Genomic DNA, 27,161 nt, shown 5'->3' with positions numbered 1-27,161 from the left:
TGATGGCCTGTAAGAAATCAATAACGAAGAAGTGGCTGAAGAGGGAGGCACCCAGTGTAGATGAATGGATTGATACAGTGTACAGCATCTTTGTAATGGAAAGAATTACGTTTAATTTAAGAACACAAAAAGAGGCATTTATTGATAATTGGCAAAAATTGTGTACTTTTGTCTCAACCATAAGACCGGATTTCATGTAATTTCAGACTGTATGATCAGATTGCCTATATTCTCTTAACTGGAGGTGATTACTAGTCCACTTGTGTATGTTTTTATTTTTTCTCCTCGGTACTTCTGTACTCATCTATAGGTCTTCATGTTGATTGTTTGAATGTTTGTCTGTTTACATGCAAAATCAAAAACCAATAAAAAGTAAATGACAAAAAAAAAAATGGTGCCTTTACCTCCTGCATATGAGCTGTCTGTTATGAAGAAGTGATGTCTTGCCTGAGACAAATCTGCGGGACCAAAGTGAAGCATGTTTGGAGATTTTCTGCTGCCTCGCTGTCAGCCTCGGGGATTCAGAGAGCGACCGATTGTGGTACTTCGATCAGTGAGTAAACTAACGTGACACACACGTGTTCGCCAAATATTCCCACACCGGGTCCAGCTCATGGCTTCATGGCATCCCAGCATGGCCCTTTAATCAGCTCATCAGCAGACCACACAAAGCACTCAACTGCTGTATAGGATCTGCAGTAGACCCGTTAATTGCATAATTAGTGTCTGGTTCCCAGAATGCCGCGGTGACGCTCGGTGACCTGTAAGTTCTATGAGTCGCAGGCATGTTTACACCCTTTTGTATCCACACAGAGCAAACATGGAGGCAGGACACACAATGTGCAAGCATTGTGAAGCACTGCCCATTAGGCATAGGAACACAGTGTATGATATTCACTGCTGAGACCCCTACAGCAAGAGGAACGTCTTTATAATTCATGACAGGATGCAGAACATCGAGAGTTCCTCACTGCCGCCAAACTGGAACGCTTTCATGGATGTGCCAGAGGAGGTATGGCAGCTCAGCCGAAGACACGATCTTATAATATTTAAATTATTAAAAGCGAATCGTTGGGGGACACATACAGCATGTGGGAACCAGTAGAATTAAATCCCAGCATCCCTGTTGTCAGGGTGACAAAGTGCAGCATATGCTTCAGCACTGGCCCACAGACTGACTGTCCTCCATCAGCAGTGGTGGAGGAGCATTCGCACCCTTTACTCAAGTAAAGATACTCGATCACATATAAAAGTCCTGCATTTTAAAATCTCCTCACAGCAGTTGCTTAGTTGGTAGTTTGAGCTGCATTTTAATGTTGGAGCTTAATGAGATGGAGATAATTTGAACTCCTTTATATACTGTTGGGCAGCTCATGCACAACAATGCATCATTTTATTATCTTATGTTTTCTATGGAAAAATTTAATCTGTATTTACTGTAACTACTTGCCACCGCTGTCCCTGGTTGTCAAATTATCCTCCATCCTTAATCTGGTCTAAGAGTAATTTACCATTCAGCCTGTTAGCTGTGACAGCAGCTCCTCAGTGACGGAGGAGTCCTCTGATCTGAAACGTCTCACCGCATCAGTGTTTCGTAAAAGCACACCGACAGCGGACTTTTAGAAACACTTCACGACGGCGGCCGATTAGTGTTTCTGGCCCCTCAACACATAGAAGAATTGTTTCTGACCCTCCTGCTCATCTGTCAGCAGGAGCATCTGTCATTCCGTTTGCCTGCTACTCCAAAACTACAAAAAATAATTCCATTTGATGATGTGACGTCGCTTCAGTTCAGGTTTGGTCAGATCTACTGACAAAAACAACTTGATTTTGGCTTAAAAAGATTAATTAAGGAGAGAGGAGCTTCGTGATAACGGTGCAGTCTGAGAACGGACGTGACCACGGTTAACTTTAATGATTAATGTGCGCTGTCCAGTAGTGATATGGAAGTGCATTTACTCAAGTACTGAACTTAAGTACAAATTTGAGGTACTTGTACTTGACTCGAGTATTGTCTCCACAAGAATTCAGAGGGAAATATTGCGCTTTGTACTCCAGTACACCTATCTGAACCCTTTAGTTACTGGTTGCTTTATAAATTATGATTTTTGCATATGATGTTTTGTCATTAATTCAACCACCCGCAGTCGAGTTAGTGGATTTACAGCAAATTAATAGGTCAAAGGTCATTTTTCGCTCCAGCGTCTCAAATGTGAAGATTTGCTTTACTTAATTTAGCTTTTAATAATGTTGAGGCGTCACTTTTGACCACATTTCTCACTACGCAGAAATTTTACAAACCGACCAGCTGATTAATAAATAATCAGCAGAATAATACAGAACGAAAACAATCATTAGCTGCACAAATCGTCCAATTTGAGGTCGAGCTCAACCGACTGCAACAGTGAATTAATGCAGGAGTCATACAAATCTAACTACAGAACACTAAAAGGGGGATTTTACTTTTAATACTTTTAGTACATATTCCTGATTATACTTAAATACGTTTTTCAATGCAGGACTTTTACTTGTGTACATTTACTTACGTGAATATTTTTACTGTGTGGTATTTCTACTTTTATTTAAGGATCTGAGTATCTGTGGATCCATATGGACTCAGCACATGCTTTCCTTCATTTTAACTCCTTCATCCTGAGTATGGCAACTGTATTTTCACCAAAGAGGACACAACATGTACTGAAGGATTAAATCAAGTATTCAGCGGAAGCGAGAAGCCCCAGAGAGCGAGGAGGAGGAAGAGGAAGAGTTTCTTAAAACTTGTACCTGCGTGGGTAATCAGGTCCCAGCAGAGCACAGAGAGCTGGCAAATGAAAGAAAAGTCTACTTTGCAATTATCTTGACAACTACAGCCTCCCCATATTAGGAGACCACCGACTCCCTCACACAACCTTCCCTCATTTTCTCTGTGTTGATCAATTATTCAGCTGTGGAGGAGCAAATAAGTACAGGAGTGAGAGCAGGACTCCCCACTGTTTGAGTTAATTTAAACACAAGATACTTGTGCTCAAAAAGAGGATTCATTCTCAGTGAAGAACCTTGGAGCTCTAATCTGCCTCTATACCTGCCAAAGAGCAGTGATTCCTAACACGTCTCTGGGGGTCATCAGGTGGAAACCTCCCTTCAACAGTGTTTCGCCTACTTAGTCCCACTACACCTCCAGGAGGTTAGGCAGTGAACTCCGGCGTCCCAGAGTCACCCCCCCTAGTGCCAGTTCACACTGCTCCTACACAATCCAAACAGCACCGCCACGTTCAACTGACCCAGAGATGCTCCAGGTAGTGGCCAGTACCGATGCTACCATTTAACTATTGCTAATGCTAATGCTAACCGCTAGGAAGAACAGAAGAAGACAATACAGTTCCGATGCTACCATTTAGCTAATGTTACGTGCTAACCGCTACCTGCTAAGAGGAACAGAAGAAGACAATAAAGCTAGATTCACCTATACTGTTAATGTTAATTGCTAGCTACCAATACTAACTGCTAAGATACTATCATACTCTCACCGCTTTAGCTATTGTTAGCTGCTGCAATGCTACCACAGGCCTAGATGCCACATGTAACTGCCGATTGCCACACTACCATCATCTACCCCTGCCTCTCACCAACTGCACCAAGAAAAAGCGGGGTGGGAATACAAACCCTGGTTCGGGTAGGGGATAGAAAATAAAGAGGTAGAGTCAAAAGATGGAAGTAGGGATTGGATACAGACCCTTGTTCGGGTAGGGGGTGGAAAATTTAGAGGGTGCTGGAGGTGGAGGCCTAAACCACAGACTAGATTTAACAGCCTCTTCTAACATTTCCTTCAAGAAGCAGCAAACCCTACCATTTCCTTCAAAAAGCAAACAGAGCAGGAAAACAAACCCTAACATTTCCTTCAAGAAGCAAACAAAACAGGAAAACAACCAAAAAGATCAAAAAACAAGCCAACTCTGTATCTTACCACGCAAACTCACCTGAACAGGCCGCATGGTCCCAAAGAGAGACTCTAGCTGGCCACACCCCCACCTTATCTAAACTTCCTGGTTCTCTTCCTATTGGCAGAGCGAGAAGATGGGGCGGGGAAAGCAGAGCAGAGGAGAGGTGTCTTGTTAAGACTTTAACCTCTTCTCTTGCCGGGTTAGGCATGCTCATCTGACATCTCCCTCACTGTCTTCCTTAAATTTTGCCCATGCACTCCCAGCTCCCTCAACAGTGAAACAGCTGACCCTGCAACAAAACCTCTACACCCCACTTCAACCGGACAGACCCTGGTCTTCCATCCCCTCTGCTCAGATTCTGTCTTTAAATCTGCATACTTAGTCTTCTTCCTTTCATAAGCTGCCTCCACTGAATTTTCCCAAGGGACTGTTAACTCAATAAAATACACAGTCTTTTTACTCATGGACCATAAGACAATGTCCGGCCTCAGATTACTATAAACTATTTTCTGGGGCACAACTAGCTTTCCTCCCAAGTCGACCTGCATTTGCCAATCATCAGCCCCTACCAGGCAGCCACCTACCTGCTTTCTCCCTGACTTAGCAGCTCTATTTTTCTCCCCCTCTCGAACAAACTGCACATCTAACCTCTCCTTTCTAGAACTTCCAGTATTCACCTGCTTCCTTCTCTCCTCAATGCCTGCGGCTAAGCTTCTCAGCACCTGATTATGCCGCCATGTATACCGGCCTTGTGATAAGCTAATTCTACAACCTGACAAAATGTGCTTTAAACTTGCTGTACCTGAGCAGAGTGGGCACGATTGATCGCCCTGTACCCAGAGACTTAGGTTCTGCGGGGTTGGCAACACATCGTATGTCGCCCCTATCAGAAATTTAATACGGCCTTCCTCCATATTCCACAGGTCCCTCCAACTAAGTTTCCTCTTCTCAACACCTTCCCAATTCAACCATTGTCCCTGTTTGGCTTGACCAACTGCTTTTGCCCCCCTTAACAACTCCTCCTGCCTACGCACCTGTTCCACTACAAGCTTTCTTTTCTCCTTTAGACCTGCTTTATTCCACACTGGTTTGCCTGGGCCAAGCCCCAAGCCTCCCCGGCCAAATTGAACATTTCCTACTATTTCTGCATGCCTAAGAGCTGCCTCTGCCTCCTGCACTGCTGCCCTTGGGTTCCATTTCCTCCCCCCAGAAGGATTCGGAACCACATTGCTAACTAACATGTCCTTACTCCCAGATAATAAAAGTTCTGTCCTAACCTTAGTGCATTTAAACTCCTCTGTTAGACTGGATACTGGCAGCTGAAGCATTCCTTTCCCATACAAAGCTACATTGCTTAAGCACCTGGGAGCACCCAACCATTTTCTAATATAAGAGCTAACTAGCCTTTCCATTCTCTCTGCTACAGATAATGGGACTTCATATACTGACATTGGCCACATTAACCTAGGATACAAGCCAAACTGCAAGCACCACAACCTCAGTTTTCCTGGGAGCCCTGATTTATCTATTCTCTCCAGCCCTTCTGCAACATCCTTTCTAAATTGCACAACCTGTTCAACATCATTCAGGTCCACATTGTACCACCGTCCTAGACTCTTAACTGATTTCTCCCTAATTGTTGGGATTTCCTCACCATCTATAGCGAACTTTCTATCACTTACTTTCCCTCTGTATATTGAAATACTCCTTGACTTACTAGGCTTAATCTTCATACTAGCCCACTTGAGATTCTGATTGACTTTATCTAACAACCTCCTTGTACATGGCACTGTTGAAGTTAGCAGTGTCATATCATCCATATAAGCCCTAATTGGTGGAAGACGCATTCCATTCTGCCGTCTCTCTCCACCTACGACCCACTTGGAGAGCACAGTCAACCCAGCCATGAAACACAGCAATCAGAGAATGTGAACGTGCACCGACACGGATCAATGCATCAGTTTACATCAGACACCTGTGCAGCCCAACACTGACTGGTACCGGTTTGCAGATCAAACTATCTGACATCAAGTCCACATGTTCATAGGTGCAGAAAATAAATAAAACACCGCTGGAAAGCAACCCCATGCACAGAAAACTCCCTGCACAGTCCAGAGCAATCACAACCCAGAGCAGAGCTGCACACATATGAAACTCTGCTTTTCAGCCTGGTGCCTTACAGTCACACTTCACTCACAATGAAGCTTCCCGTCAGCAAGAAAATGAATTCCTTATTTGTTCGCCACCCTGATAAATGCTCTGCTTTCATTTTCAGACAACTAGTCTAATTTAAATCAGGGAAGGACTTTTTTTTTTTTACAAACAGATCGTCCCAGAAGACTTGGATGAACTGAACGAGAGGCTGCATGTGTTTTAAAAGTGCCCACTTAAACTATTTTTATCTTCCTTTCCTTCCTTCTGGTTAATTCATGAGCAGCAAGACAAATGTGCTTACTGGGATGTAATAAATAGCAATGTAGTTTGTGTTGGGGTTGTCCCAATTTTAGATATTTGGAGAGATTGCATTCTCAGTTGTGATAATATGCGGGGAGATAAGCCCAGAAAATCAGAGCACCACAGAAAAGCATCAGCCATGCTGGCCACGTTGTTCAGTCCGGGAAGCATTTTATCTCAGATCTGCACAAGATACTGTGTGTGTGTGTGTGTGTGTGTGGGTGTGTGTGTGTGGTTGTTTCATTGAAGTTTACTGACTCAGGATAAAACCGATTCCTGATCTGATATATTAATGTCTGGAAGTGTGACAGTAAACTCTGCTGCCGTATCACCCAATGTGAAAGGCCCATGGGCTCGAAGGAGTCAGGACTCAAAAGCAGGAGACCAAACACAGTTCCAACAAAAGGCGAGCACGAGGGCAGATTTATTTACAAAAAAACAAAAGGTGATACAGGCAAACTCAGGGCTCAGAGGTAGTGTCAGAGGCAAGAACAAAAAACGCTAAGGATTTCAAAAAAGGAGGACTAAGGACACTAAGGTAATCAAGACAATAGACAACTATGGTACTTTTAGCAGGACTGATAGCGAGACGAGATACAGGGAGCACAAGACGTACAAGACAATCTGGCACAAGACAAAGGGAGACGCGGACTATATATACATGAGGTAACAATGAACAGGTGGAGACAATCAGGGCGGGGCAGACAATCAGACAGGCGGGAAGCACATCAGGAAGTCAGGGTCTGAAACGAGAGGAGAGTTAGGGTTTCACAATAAAACAGGAAGTGCCCGACAAGACTAGACACTGTGAACAGACACATCAGACACGGCGGGACATGACACAATGAGGATAGAAGCCTCATTACTGTTGCAGTGCCATTATGTTTGATTAGTTACCTTCATCCAGTTTATGAGGAGATTTATTGAGCACTTTGAAAAGAACTAAACTAAAAGACAAAATTCAGGAACGAGAAATTATTTTTATTTTAAATGCTGCAACAGTTTTAGATGCAGCCGTTTGATCATAAGATTCAAACCAGGGGGAAAAAAGCTCAGCATTTTAAACACTCGCCGTTCGATTTGTGACTGACGTGCACACCAGTTAGCTCGTTGTGCTAGCTTCAGCACATGTGTCTCTGCTGTCCTCTCCTTTAAATATCTCCCCATAAATCTCCTGTATTTTTAACCTTTCTAAAAAAAAAAAAGGTTGGCTGTAACAGTCTATTTAATGTGTGTCCTCCGATACAGCAGGTGGCAGTATACAGGACATTAACTGTAACATCTGTAGAAAAGGAGTCATTTGCTTAAACAGCACCTGCTAATAAAAGAACAAGAAGAAGATGAAGGATGAACATGAGAGGGATGGAGGAGGTGCCACAAAGGGAAAAAGTTTGTGCAGGTGTCTCAACAAATGGAATGAGGCTTATGGTACCTAATGAAGAGCAGCGTCAGTCAAAGCCATGCTTTCTGTGAAATATCCCACACAGATTTTAGTGCATTGTATTAATATTCCCTTTTGTGTTTTCATTTCTATAAATGCTATTTCTCTTTTAAGCAGGTATCTGATGCTGACCAGCTGACTCGTCACTTCATGCAGGCAGCAGTTAACACATTTGCTTGGGCTCGGTTTGACCCTTGCATGCCTCACTTACTTCTTAAGCCTCTGGACCTCGCCGTGGCCTAGAGGTTGGAGAAGCTGGCTGATGTGCCCCTGAGCAAGGCAGTTAACCCCCCTATATGCTCCCTGGGCGCCTGATGTGGCAGCCCACTGCTCCTGTGTTCACTGCATGTTGCATGTGTGTGTTTCAAGAACAGTGCTGGGTGAAATGCAGAGAAGAATTTCCCAGTTTGGGATCAATAAAGTGAATAAAATAAAATAAAATTTTTATATTCTTAAAGGTCACTGAACTGCACCAGCTCTGCATCCTCTGCCACCTTACCATTACAACACCTTAATATGAGGGACCCTCATGTTCTGTCTGGCTACATGTTGCAATGCTACAAATGACTAATGCATGTACTTAAAACAATGGCAAGGTACTTGTACTTTGAGTATTTGATTTTTATGAAACTTGTTACTTCCATTTTTCCACATTTCCGTTTTTTTCCCTTCCACTGCTATTGTCACCAGTTAATTTGCAGATTTTGATTTTACATGCATGCATGCATGAAGAATTTAAATAGCAGCTACAACAAAGTATGCTGCATTAACAGGCTGCATCATCGTGGCATCGTAGTAATAATCCAGTTATAATGATCTTATCCTCTAAGGGGCCATTCTGCTCAATGAATATTCATGCTTTTGACATTTTGCTAATACTTGTGTTGTTTAATTTAAAACTGTTTTTGAATGCAGGACTTTTACTCGTGCTGAAGTTGGGGCTCTGGGAGGCACTCAGAGACGGATCCTGCAGCACGAAGCGCATTTTAGCATCATAGCCACGAAGCATGCGGATGTGTGTGTTTGGCGCTCTGATAAATCCAGACCGTCGCTCCATCTGAGGCTTTTATCTGCACAGCAGCAAACCAAACACGAGGCGGCCAGAGCTAATCTGAGCCATTAACATGGAGTGACGCCTGTAATAAACTCATTTTCAGTCATTTTAGCGTTTCATCACTGAATGCGTTTGTGTGCTGACGGCAAATTTGAGCTGTGCACATGAATGTTTTCTCACAGCATGTTCCCTCTTTAAAGGACGCTTTTAATGTGTTTTTTTTTTTTTGTAAATGTACAAAAAGGTGAGTTAGATTTTAAGGGAAGGCAGGAAACAGGAACATTTAATGACTCATTTATCCTGCGCTGATTCATGTGTTCGCTCCATCATGTATTTCTGCCATCTATCTGCTGCACTTTATGATGACCTTTTTTTGTTAAGTACCATTAATAATTAGCTTTTTCTTCCGCGGGACAACCAAACAATACTAAAATAATATGTTCGCAGCTGTAAATTAGAGCTTAGAATGGACCCTTTCTCACACTGATGGAACCGTCAGAGTCACTCATTTTCTAGTCAGTGAAAAATTTGTTTTTAGTACTTTTCAGCTAAATCTAAATTGCACAAGTGGCTCGTGTGAATTGTGAAACAAAAAATGCAAAGGCACTTTCATCAACTTCACAGGGCACGTCGTTTCACGGAGAACATCATCTTTTGAGAGCTTTCTGCCAGGAGTCTCTAATTGCCTGTCAGGCAGCTCTGAGGGAGCGTCCATAATCGTAGAAAAAAGATTCTTTCTTGTGTGACGGTGACAGTGAGTGGTGATGTTATCCTGAGGATGTCAGACAGGGTGTGTGTGTGTGTGTGTGTGTGTCATCTGAAGACATCTCGACTCTAACACGGACTGACACGAGAGGCCAGCAGGCCTCACTGCTGGTACGACATGGATTTCACGAGTAGCAGCGAGATCCAGATATTTGATTTTCTACCGAGCGTTCGAAGCCGTTTCTTTAGTCCCGTCGGTCGTCCCCTCCTTTCAGCAGATCAATTCCAGAGCCAGAGGTTATTTGCATAGCTTAGCATAAACACTGGAAGCAGGGGGAAACAGCTAGCCTGGATCTGCGTCTGCAGCCTCGCTGATTCATTCAGTTCTATTTAAACGTTTTAAATTTCACCCAGAACAGATTCTGAGAGGTTTATTATAAATATTAAGTGAATAAACAGTAAATCCTCACTGACAGCTGTAGAGCTGCATCTTCAGCAAATATGATGTACGTGTACGTGTTCATGCCACGAATGACAACTCTGGTGAAAAAGTCGTAAACTTTATGTGTTTGACGGATACTTTTAAAAATAGACGTCATTTACTTCTACTTGAATGTACTTCTGCAGTGCTTAAAGTGGTATTTCAAAGTACTTATAGAAAGTGTACTTTATTGCAAGTGTATTACAATTGTACTTAAGTGTACTTAAAAAGTGTACTAAAGTACAAATACTTTTAATAGCTAATTAAAGTGTACTTTAATTTATCTTCATTTGAAGTATTTTTAAGTATATTTCCAGCACATTGGTGATATGATAGAACTGCACTGCAGGTGTGTTTTGAATGCTCATGAATTTTCACTGGTGGGCTTCAGCACAACTTTGGAAAAAGTTTCACTCAAGTGGTACTCAAAGACGACTTGAGTGCACTTAAGTACACGTGAATGTGCCAAAAATAGCACGAAGTGAACGTTCCTCAAAAAGAATAATTTAGGTCTAATAATTTTTCATCTGTTTTGAGGAAACTACATTGTGCATCTTTTCACACGCAGAGTTCAGACACTCAGGTAATATGGCAGAGGGGAAATTTAAAGCTGCACAGCGAACAGGAACGAACACAAACGAGATTCACTTCCGTCTCCTCATGTCACTCCTGGAGGGAAAGCGATTAAGCGTCACGGTGCCCAATCGAGCGATTTCATCCTTTGGGTGATGATCAACACCATCAGTGAGGATCACTCGATTAGTTAAAATAATAATGTGAGAAGAGGAATAGATTTACTGCAGTTATATTTCTGTCATGAAAGGTTGGTCCATTTTACTGCGTTTGTGTCCGCCTGATGAATCTGAGTCAAACATTCAGCCTCTGAGCTCTGATTCGTTGAGGACAGGCGGTGTTACATGCAGCTGGAAGCTGGTTTACGTCTAGAAAATCTGAATGATGAGGAACTGCAGGGTTTCTGCTCATCAGTACCAGTTTGCTTGTGTACACAGAGTGTTGGTTAGTCCAACAGAAGAGTCCCAGACCAGCAGGAAGTCAGTGCAAGGAGCCAAGAACTGGAGTGATGTGGTCTCTGCCAGTCTTAATGAGGATTCTGCTGGTACTTAGTGAGCACTCTACTGGTCTTAAGAGGACTCTGGTGGTCTAAATGAGAACTCTGCTGGTCTTATGAGGATTCTGGTCGTCTTATGAGGACTCTGGTGGTCTGAGTGAGGACTCTAATGGTCTTAATGAGAACTCTGCTGGTTTAAGAGAGGACTCTAATGGTCTTATGAGGACTCTGCCGGTCTTATTGAGGACCCTGGTGGTTTTAGTCAGGACTCTGCTGATCTTATGAGGATTCCATTGGTCTGAGTGAGGACTCTGCTGGTCTTATGAGGACTCTGCTGGTCTTAATGAGGTCTCTGGTGGTCTTAATAAGGACTCTGCTGGTCTTATCAGGAATCTGCTGATTATGCTGCCTCTGCTGGTCTTATGCTGCCTCTGCTGGTCTTCTCTGTGATCTCATCCCCTGATGATTCTTCAGAGTTAGGCTGAATCGAGCTGAAATATGACTCCTTTGTGGACCAGTGGATCAGTGAAGCTGAACCTCGCAGTTCGATCAGGTTGTGAAAGTCTGACTGAGACCCTAAAAGAAAAGGACGTGACGCGCCCATTTGCTGACAGGGTAAAGGTCAACAACAGCTTGAAAGCACAGGAAATAAATCTGACTTTCATTTAAATCGATTCTTTTGAGCTTCCTCCGAGGAGACGACGCAGAGCGTTGGCTCGGGTGATTGACGGCGGCTGGATGGTTGCAGGTTTGTCCGCGGCCTCAGACGCACGTCTCGGCTGTCGTCGGCTGAGGCGGAGTGACAGCTCACCCTCCCGACCCCTCTGGTTGTTACCGTAACAACGCGCTCCGCCGGTGACCCCTGAACACAGACGACGTCAAGCCTCCACCGGCCACCAACTGCCCACGCCGGGCTGTCAGTCTTATCAACCGCCCCCCCCCCCCTCAGTTATACACACAAACACACACACCACGGCGTCCCCTCAGAGCTCTCTGAGACACAGTCTCACCACATTCAAGTGACAGGTAGAGGACACATGTGAAGAATAAATAAAGACAAATACTCTGGCGGTAGTGAAATAGTGACTTCTGCTGGATCGGTGTGTCCCCCGCCTTCCAAACACATCAGCTGCTGTTTTTCATGACACAATCGGAGGTCCAGGAAAGAACTTTTTCCAACATGTTATGTATAATGAGAAATAATCACAGATTTATTTAAAGCAAAGTCTGAGGTTGCACTAATGTGGATTCATGCACTGAGTTAGTAAAGCTAGCGGAACAGAGGCGAGCTCGGACATGACCCGTGGTGGAATGTAACCACGTACATTTACTCAAGTGCTGCACTCAACTTCACTTGACCTTTTCCATTTTATTCATCTGTACTTCTACTCCACTACATCTCAGAGGTAAATATTCTACTTCTTACTCGACCTCATTTGTCTGACATGGAGGTGAATGCTGAATCAGCCATCAGCAACAAAAAGGTATGTAAATGAGGACAAAGCATTGTTATTAGCCGATAACGCTACGGCCTTACCAAGTGAAAAATAACAACAGTGACATCTAGTGGTGAAACCATCAACTACAGTATAGAGTAATATGACAGTGCTCTTTTATTAGGCAGATAAATTGTAATGTCATAGCAAACACATAGTGATAGCCAACACTGGCAGTAAATGAGTCGCTGTTGATAAGAAAGTGATCTAACTCAATATCTTTGCCAACACTATAACATTAGCGTCTAATAAGTCGCCAGCTTTGCTAGCCTATAATATAGTCTAATGCTATGTTGATGTTAGTTTGTGTACTGTTGCAGGAGTCGTGCTGTCACGGAGAATGTGTTGCAGACATAAAACAGACGATCTAATTCGCTGCTCCTCATCCTCCAAGTTATCCCATCTTTCAAGCGATGCTCCGTGCTAACTGCTATGTGATGGAGGACTGGGGGGTGGGGCTAGGTGTGAAATTTAAGGTGGAACTGATGCCTACATTGGATCTATTTCAGTTGGTGCAACCCCGAAAACGTCAGTAACACATAAACTCCGTCCTAAGTAAGAAATTACGTTGGTTTTAACAGTCCAGCATCGCATGGCTTTCTTTCTTCCATATCCTCTTTAAAAAAACAGACATCAAATGTTGGTATCAGCCTTATCTTATCCTTACCCTTATCCCATCTTCATGCAAAAGCTGTAATCAGCTCGTTCACTAAACCTGTAATCACAAAAGTTTCACAGCGGTGACCTAAAAGTGTCAGAACAGCTGCCAAAAACAAAGCAGATGCATCGACCTTACCCACAAGGGACGGAGGATTTCTCTGCCACTCTGTCAGCGTTTCACTCTGTTTTTCTGCTGTCTGCTAGTCCTGATCCTCGTCAGTCAGAGACAAAGCTCAGACCGATGTCGCTTCTTGTCTGACCCAGTCTGCAGCTCAGGTGAGCAGCTCGGCTACATGTTACCTGGAGGTAAACTGGGGGTGCAGGTGTTCAAGCTACTTTAAAGAGCAAGATCTGAACCAATACAGATCCCCTCAGATCTGTCTCTGACCACCATTTATCTTAACCAACAAAAGGCCAAAGCGTCTCACATGTACAGCTGCTAAGATGTATTTCGAGAACATACAAGAACGAAGAAAGTCGAGTGAACAGATAAAAGAAATAAAACCATCGTGCTATCACATGATTCAATCATAGCGAGCTAGCTGGCTAACACATAAGCAGCAGGGTTTGGGTTAGCCTCTCACAATGCCTGTGCACGTCGCAGGTCGTCAGCGAGCTATTTTAACTGTTACCATAGCAACAAAACTGCTAAAGTGCTCAAGGTGTTTTCCTATTACCAAACAGCTTATCAATTAAAGAAGTAAAACATAAATTAAACCGAATGTGATAGTTTGCTAATCATTTTTGTCCAGTGGCGTGCACAGACGTTTTGAAGGGCAGGGGCGAAAAGAAAAAAAAGGGCACATATAGCGTGTCCTCGCCACTGAAGAGGGCACTTTAGCACGCGTTTTGGCGTCCAAGGGGGCACTTTAGCGCGCGTTTTGGCGTCCAAGGGGGCACTTTAGAACACGTTTAGGCTCCCAAGAGGGCACTTTAACACACGTTTTGGCCCCCAGGGGGTACTTTAGGATGCGTTTTGGCATCCAATAAGGGCACTTTAGCGCGTGTTTTGGCTCCCAGGGGGCACTTTAGCACACATTTTGGCGTCCAAGAGAGCACTTTAGCACGTGTTTTGGAGTCCAAGAGGGCACTTTAGCACACGTTTTGGAGTCAGAGGGCACTTTAGTGCACGTTTTTCAAAAACTGGGCCACTGCCCCCCCCCCACTGTTTTGGTCTCTGCTTCATTGATTTTTGTAAATATCTGCTTATTAAGGTTAAAAGGTAAAGGTAAAAAGTTTGATAACAGGTGATAGTATCACGATTGGGTATGAAAGGGGCACCCTGGATAGGCTCAGTGAATGCTGACGTCCCTGAGATGAAAGTCAGCGGTGACCAGATGTTTGTCGCTGACAGACGGAGCGGCCAGATGGCTGAAGGCGTCCGACCCTTCATGCTTACTGATCTGTTTCTCACTAGTTCACCAACTGCTCATTAAAAAGACGCCGTGTGAGATGTGGCCATGTGACGTGTTCAGTGAAGAGAGTGGATGAGTAAATTACATTATGCATGAAGCTCAATAGCAGGACAGCGTTCACATCCATATTGACCAAACAGTGTAGGAGTCGAAGCCGGTTTTTATGCACAGTCCACGCAATCGAAGCACAATGCAGCTGAACAATGATCCTAAATCCACACACAAAGCATCCAAGGTGGTTTTTATAGATAAACAGGAATGTTCTTGAGTGGTGAGATCAGTTACCAGAAATTAATCCAGCTGATCACGTGTTTAACACAAGAAAAACATGAAGGCAAACAGTAACAGCGGCTCTGAGAGGGAAGACAACAATATCTACAGTGAGCGAGTCCAAAATACCTGCAACCACATATTAAACCCTATGAGGATTAGTAGCTCCTGTATTTGGGGAAATATGTATAAAACAGGGGTTCAGTTTCCTTCACTATGTGGATGCAAACAGCCTCTGATGCCTCAATCAGATTTTACTCTGTCAGTCACAGCCATCACGGAGGCGATGGCGTAGTTCATTCATGCACATCAGGTTCAGGTGGGCCTGCGCGTTTCTAATACAAAACTTTGGACCCACGAAGACCCGACTCCAGGCTCTCAGACCAGCATGAAGAGCCTTTGACATGAGTGCAAGTTATATAAATGCTGAAGCATTCCTCATGTTCATCTTCAGTGGCCAAAAGCTGTTTAATAAGCTCTGGTATGCTGATTTATTGACAGCACTCAGCTTCCAAACAATTTTTTTTTAACAATTTACAGGAAATTTAAGCGCAAAAAAGCAGTTTTCGATTCATTGAATTGCCACATACATGAGAAAAATGAAGCGTAGACATCTTAAGTGAAACATACATTATAAAACGAAATCCAGTTTTCAGTCAGTCGGTCATTTATCTGATCAAACCAGACAAAACTCTTAAAAGCTGCACGGACACGTTCTTTTCAGTGAAAAGCGAATGTGTAAAATAATTTATTCTCATTCATTCAAAGGCAGGATGGAGCCGTCTCTACGGCTACACGCGCTTCACGTCATCGGACGGCATGTGCTCAGATTTTGAGCGTTGTTTTCGATTGGTTCTCTTGTCGCCTCTTGTCTGCACATCCAACCAAAATGCCTCAACACTGAAATGCTGAGCAGACATTTACAGGTGAGTTAATGTAACTGCAGTCAGACTCATAGAATGAGTCCACCATCTTGTTTATGTGTGTTCAAGACGTAATCTGCCCAGTTTAAAACACCTGTCATTAAAATAGTTCCATACTCATAACATTTTTTACAGTGTAACGAGCAGCGCTAACAGCTGTTGAACTGTTTCGAAACAACCTGTTTGACAGTGAGGTGCTTCGTCGTACAGGTTTCATCCTCTCCTCCGTTTTTGTCGTCTCAGGTGAGAATAGACACCTTCCGTTTTTTGCTGTCAGCTGATAAAGGAGTAAGTGCTGCAGTAAAGGCTCGGTTCCCCTCTGCAGGACTCTGGTTTCCACACACAGGAACCAGCAAAGCGAAGCCGGGTGCTCAGTCGTCGCCCTGACACGGACCGCTCGCCCAGCCCGCCTTCTCCTTCCCAATTAGCGGCGTCTTTGCCTCCAGTCGTTCTGTCAGCTCCCATCAAGGCCGCTCATCTTCTCAGAGATGACTGTACATCCAGCTCGCCACCTCCAGGCCGGGCAGCCCCGAGGTCGGAGCGATACGTGGAGACGAGGAAGAAGAGCAAAAACGAAGAAGCCGTGAGCCTCCATATCATCTTCCTTCATGTGTGGCTGAATGCTGTTTTTCTGCGGATTCTCTGAAGTTTGAGCTGAAAAGCTGCGAGTCTTCGTCTCTTTTGACGTATTTAAAGTTGATCTATTCACTTCAGACAATTCAGAAATGTGAACGGAGCCTTTTTCTGCCATGAGAAACCAGACAGAGCGTTTAGTGCATTGAATATAAGATTATTTATATTGCTGAAATATTTCTGTAAACCAAGTACATGTACTCAAGTACTGTGCTGAAGGGAAATTCTGAAGAACTTTACTTGATTTTTTCCATTTTCCACAATATTTCAAGGGGAAATAGTCTATATTTTACTCCACTACATTTGTTCGACAGATATAATTACTAGTTGCTTTGCAAAATAAAATAACATATAAAAGCTTAAAGTAGGACACATTCTTAAACATTAAAGCACTGATTTCTAGCACCGAACAGGTCTCTTTACTGCATCGTGCTCGGTGGAGCTGGGTTTCTGCAGAGGGATCAGGGGGAGGTGTGCTCTGCAGATGTGGTCCGGCTCGTGGGCATCTCAGCCTTAGCGGGTTTTGCACTTGAGATTATCTACTACCCCCGTTATGGCACTTCATAGGTCCAGATAGCCCAAAAACAAAGAACCAAAGGAACCACGGTGCATAATCGGGGGTTCGGACTGGAAACGGACGCTTGTTAAAAAGCACCGTGGAGCTGGTGGAACGTGCTCTCGAGAACCAGTGTTTGGTTTGTCCGTTCCAGGCTGCTGTAGAAACAAGGTGGTGCAACATGGCGGACTCTGTGGAAGAGGAGCTGCTCAATCTGTAGATATAAAGAGTTCATTCTAAGATAACAAAAACACAACGATTCTAATTTTCAGATCTCCCTAAATCCTTTAAGGTCCATGTCTCTTTTTTACCTGCCGACACTGAAAGCAGTGACCTCCATCCCCTCGAGTCTCCACCTTCACCGACGGCCAAGACGCTGGTTAGCTTAACGTTAGCTTCAGTGCAGTCTGACAGAACGGGTGCTAACGCTAAAGCAAGCGTACGAGTACTCGAGCTGCACGCTTTCAATCTTCGATACTGAAGGCCGTGTTGATCTCTGTGCATGCATCACGGTTGGGGTTGAACGTGACGCAGCGCCCCAGGCTATGTCGTAGATTTTTCACAGATGTTTCGGGGCCTGCGAGACAGAATTTTCGTGATTTAAGCTGCATCGGATGTTGCAAAGGCATAAATGCATCCCTCTGTCCAAGATAGGCACATGCTTACTCCTCCGAATGGAAATCTGTCAGCATGCGTTGTGTGGAAACAGCGACAGGAAGCGAGCAGCTCCAGCAGCTCCAACGCAGTCATGGAGAACATTTCGGTGCGAAAATGCTGTTCACAGTTTTGCAGAAGAGCCCAAATGTTTGGCGAGATGATTGGGAACATTAAAGCCCACAGAACAGACGAGGCTGTTTAAACATTAAGCACCTTTGAATGCATTCATGGTTTTGCGTTTTTAAATTCGTAGCTTCGTTTTTGCTTCATCAAATCAAGTGAAGCATAAAATTAGTGTTTTTGCCAGCTGAATTTTAAGTATTCCAAACATTCCTAACATTTTCCCATTACAGTCATGCAGCTCTTTTCTGGCTGTCCACGTCATTTTTACTAAATGAAACATATTTGCATTTTTTTTGCAACAGTTCTGCCAGAGAAATAATTTGCATTAATTTCACACAATCACTGTAATTTGCTGCGTTCTTTGCATAGATCTGGTCAGAAATATATTTTCGTTGTACAATAAATGTCCTCGAATGAGATTTCTCCCTCCTTTTTTCTCTAATTGGTAAAGTTTTTGTCAAGCACACAATGAGATTCCTTTTTTCTCTCGTCTTTAAAATCGATACACAGGATTCAGTGAAAGAGATGAAGCCGCGGGCACTTCACCTCAAATTCAATATGCATCACTCATGTTTTTCATGAAAATTAAACTTGTGCTGTGTCCCAGCCGTGTGTGTGTGTGTGTGTGTGTGTGTCCTGCAGCACTGACAGTTGTGTGAATTAACTAAAGATTGCCATCTATTGCTCGGCTCGTGCTGTTTGCGCTTTTATTTGATGAGTGAAAGCAGCTTAATTGGAGGGCAATTAAAAGGACTGGAGGACATTTGACAGAAAGCATTCGTCAAGGAGGTGGAGCCACCCCCTCCCCCATCTTATTCAGAAATCCATCTTTATTAATAAATATTCCATCGTGTGCAGAACATCAGTCATCAGGCTTCACCTTGCAGGTTTAGATGCAGCAACAGGTGAGTCAGGGAGGAAGTCTACACGCTCTGTAGCCCTGGGAGGAGGTCCAATCGGGTAAAGTAAGTGAAAACACCTGTGTGGGTGGGGTGTGAGTGTGTGTTTTTGTATTCGCAGCATGTGGGAGTCACCGCAATGACCAGCCTGACTGTTCCTGACATGCTGTTCACATCAGCCAAACTGAAGGTACGCCTGGGAAAAAAAGCTGTGCTGAATCAGACTCGTGTGGAAAAGCACACAAACATGGAGGCCTCACATCAGCCAGTCTGTCCTCCAAGACGGCTAAATGCATGTTTGATGGATGCAGCGCGATATCACTCCCGCATCTCCGGGAAATACTACTAATTACATAATGGATGACTCATGGTTTAAGTCCAGTGCCAACGTTCAGCGCAAATGCAGAAAGTAATGTGTCCTTTATGGAGCGAGGCAGGAAGTTAGGCCCCATTTCCACTTGGTATTAACATGTGATCAGCATGTGGGTACATTAACAGGATAATGGCGTCCGGTCTGCAGGATTAATAAATGCTGCTGTTTTTTCAATTCTGCCAACACTCTGCACGTGAAGAGGAGCAAAGCCATGAACAGGTGTCATGCAGGTATTTAATGTATCATTGATGGAGCATTTTAAAAACATTAGCATTGAGCATAACAAAACTTTGTCAATTTAATCCAGGTTTTTGCAGACTCGACATGTGTTTTAAATTAAACTCGTTATTAGTAGCCACAGTGGTGAAGTGGCGCCTGGAGAAGTGGGCGTACTCTTCATTCATGCCTCTAACACTAACAGCACCGATGCAGCATCGTGAGATCATTTGTAATTCTGAAAGCACAATTTTGTTTGAGTAGTTTGTGTCATCTGTACCATTAACTTCACTAATTTAATATTCAAAAGGCCATATTTAATTGCTATTATTTGTAGGTTGCACAGCACTGAATGATGTGCATCATTCAGGGGATTTAGAAGTGGATCTAGCACACCTGTCATGTAATTCAGGTGTGCAGAGACCTCTTCAATTTTTAAAAAAGGTCATTAATCACCTGCCATTCTACAAGAAAAAACAGTACAAAAGAGCTACATCCACACAGTGCAATGCTTACAAAGAGCCTTTATCAATCATCTTTTGCATGACATTCATGGCGTCTCTATACAAATGCTTGTGTTGAATGAAGACATGACACTCAGCATCATGCCAGTCAGCATTAAATATGAAATCACTCGACAAACCAACGCCGTGTGTGCCGTTTATGGTCTTCAGTGTTTCGTTTACTCTCGACCACTTTGTCACATAGATGTCTGACGGTACGCTGAGTAACACGGTGACGTCCTGTTGGCGATTTGTTTGGTGACACTTTTCTTAAGGCATACAGCTTTTTTTTTTTTTTTTTTTTTGCATGGCAGCTATCAGAACCACGTCAGGTGTTTTTTTTTTTTTTACTTTTGCTGGTATTTTTTTGGACATTTTCATCTCACAAATTGATGTGTTTGTTTATCTTGACGTGTCTGATGGGGTTTGTTAAAAGCAGTCAGGCAACACCAGATTTTAGAGCTGAAACAATTAATTAAAAAACAAAACGTGAATATTTACTGATTTCTGCTGTCCTCTATTGGAGTAAAATAAAAACCTTTGGGGTTTTCAGTTGTTGGTCAGACTGAGAAACAACTGAGAAAATGATCAGCACATTAATTGTTAATGGAAATAATTGTTAGTTGCGGCGATTCAGAAACTGAATATCTTAGACTAGATGTTTTTCCAGTGTCTGAGTTTTTACACCTTCCCTTTCATCTTCCTAAAAAAACCTCTAATATATTTAAAAATTGGATTAGGAGGAGGAGTCTGTGCCTTACACCAGTGGTCCCCAACCTTTTCTGTACCATGGCCCAGTTTAATGTCTGACAATATTTTCACGGCCCAGTCTAAAGGTGTAAAAACTGTGGTATTTTCTCTTTAATAATAATAATAACAATAATAATGAACGTATATCCACTTTTTAATCATGTCAAGAGGACCTGGCTGCAGCTCCTGTTTTTCAAATTATGTGAAAAAAAAAAATGAAATTATTTTTTCTTTCTGTGCGGCCCAGTACCAAATGACCCACGGCCCACTGCGGCCCACGGGTTGAGGGATCAATGCCTTACACTGTTTGTTAGTGTTTGCTGGAGTGACAGGTTCTGCTTCTTCTGCACACAAACTCCAACCCTGTTGCCGAAATTGAGATTTTCTGGCTTGAACAACAGACAATCACGATGACAAATTTTAGGCCTTGAAACAGAAACAACCTGCACGCAAACAACGTGGAAAAAAACATTTCCTAATGTTGCTTCCCTTAATGACCAATTCTGGACAACTAACTATTCATCTAAATGAGTATTTGGCCCAGAGCTGTGTTTCCTAATATCTTTTAAGGCACAGTGGAGTCTGGCTCTCATAGTTTATATATTTGTAAGAAGTTTCTCATAATAATTGTAATAACTGTAATTTTTAAATAAAATGAATTTACAAAGTGGGACTTTAAGTGGGACTCTTACAGTATTAAGACAAATTAAACTAATTATGGCACTTCTTCACTAAAGATCTTAAATGGGAATATTACTTTACAATCAGTAGTACGAAAATGACATTAGTCAGAATAATTTCTGTATGACTTAAGTCAAGTGTCACCAGAATTTTTTGACTGCGTCAAAACTGCAAACACATAAAGAGACAAATATAGCAACAAATATCGCTGCACAAAGCAAGCTTTACCTTTTTTTCTTGTTTTCTCTTGACAAAATTTACATTAGATTCTACAAGAAATTGACACTTCGACAGCCATTTACCAACAGCAATGAAAAATGCAAAAACACTGAGAATATCATGCAAGTGCTGCAGCGCAAGTGCTGCATGAATGACACTAATATTATTCCCACTAATAAGCAGAGTTATTATTCTCTTTTAGGTTCCTGTGTCCGCCTGGCACTTCTGCTGCCACTGGTGACTGTTAACAGATGACCCAGTGAAAATATGGTGAAGCAGATTGTTGACTATAAACTTCTTATTCAACAACATAAGCCGTTGTAAAGGCAGGTGCAACCACACCCGACACAGGCTGGAGCACACACCCACGTCACTGCAGAGGTCAGAAAAGAGTTCAGTTCCTCTTAAATATCACTGATGGAGCTGTAGTCATGTAGCACTTTAGCACAAAATGTTCGTTTTCTCACCACCTGCCCACTCGCTTTCTTTTCATCTCTCACCTTGTTGACTATTTAAATTACATTTTGCAATATTTGATTTCAGCTCAAGTCTCTAAGAGTTGTCTTACTGAACCAAATCTGGAGTATTTGCATTTCTCCAGATTAAAACCGTTCCTCGATGGTTTATGGGTCTTATTTTCCCCGTGGGATGGGGCAGAGAGGATTTTCAGCAGAAAACAGTGCTGTGGGTGGGAGTGATCAAAATCTCTACATGGGCAAGTGGGAGTGGATGGAAATCCTGCAGGAGCGAGGTGTGGGCTCGGATAAGCAGCTCTGTGAAAACCTGCAGCTCGAGACTTCGATTCGATGAATTTGCTTCATTATCTTATGTTTCTAAAAGCATGCACGGCGTAGATCAGCACACGTCTCTGTAGGACGTGATCCCTCACTGGCTTCCCACTGACACATCAGTGTGGCTCAAATTGCACATCAAAAATGTGAGAAATGTCTTCCAGCCTGAGACTCCCAGGCTGCGTACTGGATGTGACGACTGTGGTGGTTGTAGAGCTTGTCAACAAATCAAGTGTCAGACGTTTACGCCACCAATCACAACAGAAGTTCCCGGTGGACACGCGACATCTTCAGTCTGAGCACCTGCATTGTTTCACTACAGCAGCCCAGTGTCAAAACCATCATAGCACAGATAAAGGGTTTGGAGCATGCACACCACGTCTCGATGACAGCAGTTCCTTAAATGTACATTAAAAATGACGGTTCGGGTTCTGAGTCAGTAGAAAACAACCCTGTTTTCCAGAGTTTTCACCGGCAGCCCAGACGGCCAGCTCATGTGCTGACCTGGGTCAAAATGCATTTTTGAATCATCCTCAGTGATTTTAACAAGCTTCAAGTATCAGATGGGTGGGTGTGGACACCACAAAACACGTCACCTCAAAGTCATCGCCTTTTCCTGCGGACTGATCGGAAAACCAGTGATTCGATTCGTTTCCTGATCTGACGCCGCTATGGTTAAGGTTTGGTTAGGTTTAGGCACAAAAACTACTTGGCTTAGGGACCGACTGTGGTCGTGGTGAAAAGAAACCAGCAGCTGACTGTTCATGTCTGACATTTTGATGTCAACAACATTCGCACTGTCTCCTCCTTTACTCCCGACGCGAGCACGAGAAGGCTTTGTCACCTGTTTTTTCTGTTTGTCACCTGTTTTGGCGTATTGTTGCCGTTGCTTCATCACTGGACAAACATGAACTTCTCTCCTAAATATTTCCACACGTCGTCACAGTATTACGGCTCCGACATGGTAGCGTTACAGCTGCAACTCGATTCCAATCTAAAGTCTGCAGCTCTGCCAACCATGAAGAGAAGAAGAACAGCGTTTCTCTTACACGTATTACTTTAGAAATATTTAACTGATGCACTTAACATACACAGGCTACAGTATGCTCATTTCATACCTCATCCAGGAAAAACTGACTAAACCTTAGAGGTGTTGCACAGATTGCCTGCAAGACCGGCTCTTTCTTGGCTTGTGCAGATAACACAACATAAAAACACAATAAAACTGGCTGCTTGTTTGCAGCAAACAGAAGCACACCCTCACAGGGTGGATCAGAACCTCTTTAGGTCCACCTAGGGTACAATTTGAAGGCTCGCAGAGATCTGTAAAGCTAAAACCAAAATCTGCTCTGAAGTGATGTGCAGGTCCCACCCATGTGGTACTTCACCTGAGCTGCGTGTTAAAATCATTCAGTAAAACTATTCGACCCAGGCCAACCTGGAGTCTGTGTTTTTTGTTTCTTTAAAGGAGCCCTCGGGTCCTCACAGCATGCTGGTCTCTGACTGCAGGATGGACTGGGTACGGGAGTTGCGGTGAAACTGACCGATGTGCTCTGAACCGTTCCTGGAGGCGAAGGCGCTGTTGGAGTGGTGATCTCTGCTCAGGCGGCAGTTCAGACACATACTCCGCCACTTTCTCTTCAGCTCAACTTGAACCTACAAAATTAGATAAGCAGATACTTTGAGAAAAGTTTGTTACAACAGTGATTGAAACGTTGGCCACTGAAAGAGAAACCTTTCCAAAATACTGAACCACTTGTTTACTTCTAAATGTGCTGAAAATGGTTTAAATCACAAATATGAAACTGTCAAAGTGGGACATCTATTGGTCGACTGTGGTTCTGCATTTGTATGGAAAGATTAGTTGTAACGCCTCAGTGAGCCTGTTCACACCTGGTATTAGCATGCGTCCTGGGTGATGTAATCACAGGTGGACACCTCTGAATTCAGGTGTGAATGCAGATGCATTGAGGACGTATTGAGATCTGATCACTCAGACCACATTGGGAGGTGGTCTGTGACGCATATGGCCACATACTTTGACAGGTGTGTATGTGAAGGGCCACATTGAAGGACCATCTTCTCAGCTAAGTAGGCTACACATGAAATCCCCATAGACCCCCATATTTAGCCCAATTTACAGGAGAAATAAACCTGCTGACAGCCTGGTACTAAAGACGATTTGGTGTCTGTAGCTAATTTCCCCGTTCATGACAACTGTACAGGGGTGACTTCTTATGTAACTCACTCATTTAAATTATATCAAAGCTTAACACAGTGACAGGTAGCTGCTAGGCAACCAGGCTTTATCCGGCTTGCCTCAGCTCCACCCACGCTCCACCTCTTTGCCCATTTTTGGATTGGCCTGGAGTTTGGTGGAGTCAGACTCTGCCATGATCAGATCATTTTGCCTCTGAAAATGTTCCTTGGGTCAGACTATTGGACCACAGAGTCAAAAATTCTTGCTGTGATTATTCCGTCTTGTGAAGGGCTCACTGATGTAAAATGCATCCTTTCTTCAAAAATGATCCATGTGACCAACAATAGTCTTCATCAGTGTCAGCAGCAGGTTGCACACCTTCACAAGATGGAATGAGCACAGTACACCTGAAGTATCCACGGAGCACCTGTGCGTGATGCCCACAAAGACCAGCAGCGCTTCTACTACATCGTCATGAGACTACTCGCTGGACCCCAACCAATCACAGCAGGTTTACATCCGTGCAGCACTCAAGGAGAGACAGAATTATGACAAAGAGTTTAAACACAAGCCAGGCTGCTTTCTCAGCACTGGCTGTTTACTTAAAAACATCTAATGATGAAATTAGGACACACTCACAGTTTAGCTCCAACCAGAGAAATTGCCAATATAATTTACTGCTTATCAAATGTTTCCGACCACGTTGAAATTAAGCTGCGCGTTCTTAAATAAGCATGTTATCAGCTGAATGCAGACGCATTTATTGGGATATTTTTATTATATATTTATCATCACATTTTCTATAGCAAATTATTTCTGGCCTCTCTAAAATCAAAACCTAAAAAAGGAAATGATGTTTTATGGAAATGGGTGTTGTTTGGAGGAGCCCGCACTCAGTCCAGCTGTGTGTTCACTCAGTTTCACGTCTCGTTCATGTTAATAAACGCTGTGTACTTTACTGTCATTTCATATAAAGAAGCTTACCTCACTGTTTAGGAAACAGTAGAGAATTGCCACCACAAGACCCTGAAAAAAAACAACACAGCGATCTTAAAAACTGACAAACATCGAATTAGAATTATTAAGGACAAAAACACGTAGTCGCAGATGTTTGGGCGGAGGGGCTAGTGATACAACACCTGGAAAGATCCGAGAGCCAGGTCAAAGAATATTCTGTACTCCTCTGCGATGGACTCACTGAGAAAAACAAAGACCACATAGTGCATCCCGAACAGAGGGATCAGCAGGAGAGTGGATTTGGCCAACCTCCTGAGTGAAAAACAGTAAGAAACAGTTATTTGAAGCACAGTTTGGAAACAGATTCACTGTTTTTATTTGTGTTGGATGTCGGCACATGTCGAGTTTTGATTCACTCTAAAAGGTCAGTTTGTGCCATGCAGGTAGTTTAGTCTTAACTCAAGGTCCACTTACTAGCTTTATTCTGAGGCTTTAGCAGGATGAAGTGTGCTTAGTTGTAGAAATGCAGTTGAAATGTCAGAAACAGCTTTCCTACACCTTCAAAGGTAAGAACAGTAAGAACTTTACTGATACATGTTTTTATCACGGACTGTGACTGACTCAGACAGATTTCTGCCCTAATATGATTACTTGGACATTTCCTTATACTAATGACAGATTGCCTGGATCCTGCATCCAATGTCGACCCCGACTCCTCCCTTAGCAACATTTCCACAAGGATAACGAAGCTGTTCTGCTGATCCATGGACCTCACTGTCAGCACTCGTCAGCATCACTCAAAGGGTTCTGCGTGAGGACTCCTGACAGTGAGATGTGTGGGTTACCCCGGGTAACCATCAGACAATGCTGTGACGACCACAAATGAAACTCGGGACCCAAAAATCCAATCCGAGATGCAGCTGTGGAAAAGCTCTGAATCTGAAGCTAACATAAATAAACTTTAACAACCTAACGATGGGACCCTGAAGGCAGTCACATCTGATCCAACATAGACCAGAGGATAATTAGACCAGCAGTCGACTGGAACAGAGAGGGAACCCCCACACCAGCATGGTGCTCCACAACTGACGAACAGTCTTACAAGTCAATTTTCCTGCACTTCACAGTTCAAACCCTCCATCTGACTCAAAAAAAACATGTTTCTCCAGTGATGATTATGATGCATCATAGGGCGCCCTTGGAAAGAAGTGGCGCCCTATCTGGACCTGATTGGGCAGAATTTGGAGCTTGTCTTGGTTACCAGGAGCCAGGCGGACCTGCAAAACTTTCTGCACAGCTGAGGCAAAGTGGCAAAAAGGTTTTGAAAAGCTGAATACATCTGCACCACATTTATGTCATGAAACTACTCATGTGGTATAAAATTACCCTGACAACTCCCACAAAAGACGGTCAAATCCTTCCTCCAGTATCACTCTCCAGCTGTCAGCTCTGCTCAGACCCTGAGCCACAGGACACTGAACATTCGTGCACACTAACAGGAGACTCTGCGGGGGAACAAACCGGCCACATCCAGGCTTTTCTTCACCTCTGAATCTGCAGGACACGAGAACACCTGACAGCTCAGCACAGCTCGGATTTCCCCGGAGGGTAAAATTGCCTGAAGATTACGCAGACTGCCTCTGGCTGGGCCGAGACTCAAACAGACACCGAATGTGCTGCTCCATAGAGGTTTC

General features: G+C 43.4%; 1 protein-coding gene across 1 annotated transcript in view; it reads right to left on the bottom strand.

Annotated features, from left to right (window-relative positions):
* Window positions 1–23,792: 23,792 nt before the first annotated feature.
* The window catches only part of LOC121614930 (vasoactive intestinal polypeptide receptor 2-like), a 41,490-nt gene continuing 38,121 nt past the window's right edge, over window positions 23,793–27,161 (bottom strand). Inside the window, exons 11-13 of the mRNA XM_041949031.1 lie at window positions 25,650–25,779; window positions 25,495–25,536; window positions 23,793–23,966 (exon numbers count right to left, since the gene is read on the bottom strand). Of these exons, the coding sequence (XP_041804965.1) occupies window positions 23,793–23,966; window positions 25,495–25,536; window positions 25,650–25,779 (346 nt within the window). The remainder of the gene's footprint in view (window positions 23,967–25,494; window positions 25,537–25,649; window positions 25,780–27,161) is intronic.

Source organism: Chelmon rostratus, chromosome 12 (assembly GCF_017976325.1).
Source record: "Chelmon rostratus isolate fCheRos1 chromosome 12, fCheRos1.pri, whole genome shotgun sequence".
Classification (NCBI taxonomy): Eukaryota; Metazoa; Chordata; class Actinopteri; order Chaetodontiformes; family Chaetodontidae; genus Chelmon; species Chelmon rostratus.
Note: the sequence above shows the minus strand (reverse complement) of the source record. Positions and strands in the feature narration are given on the sequence as shown.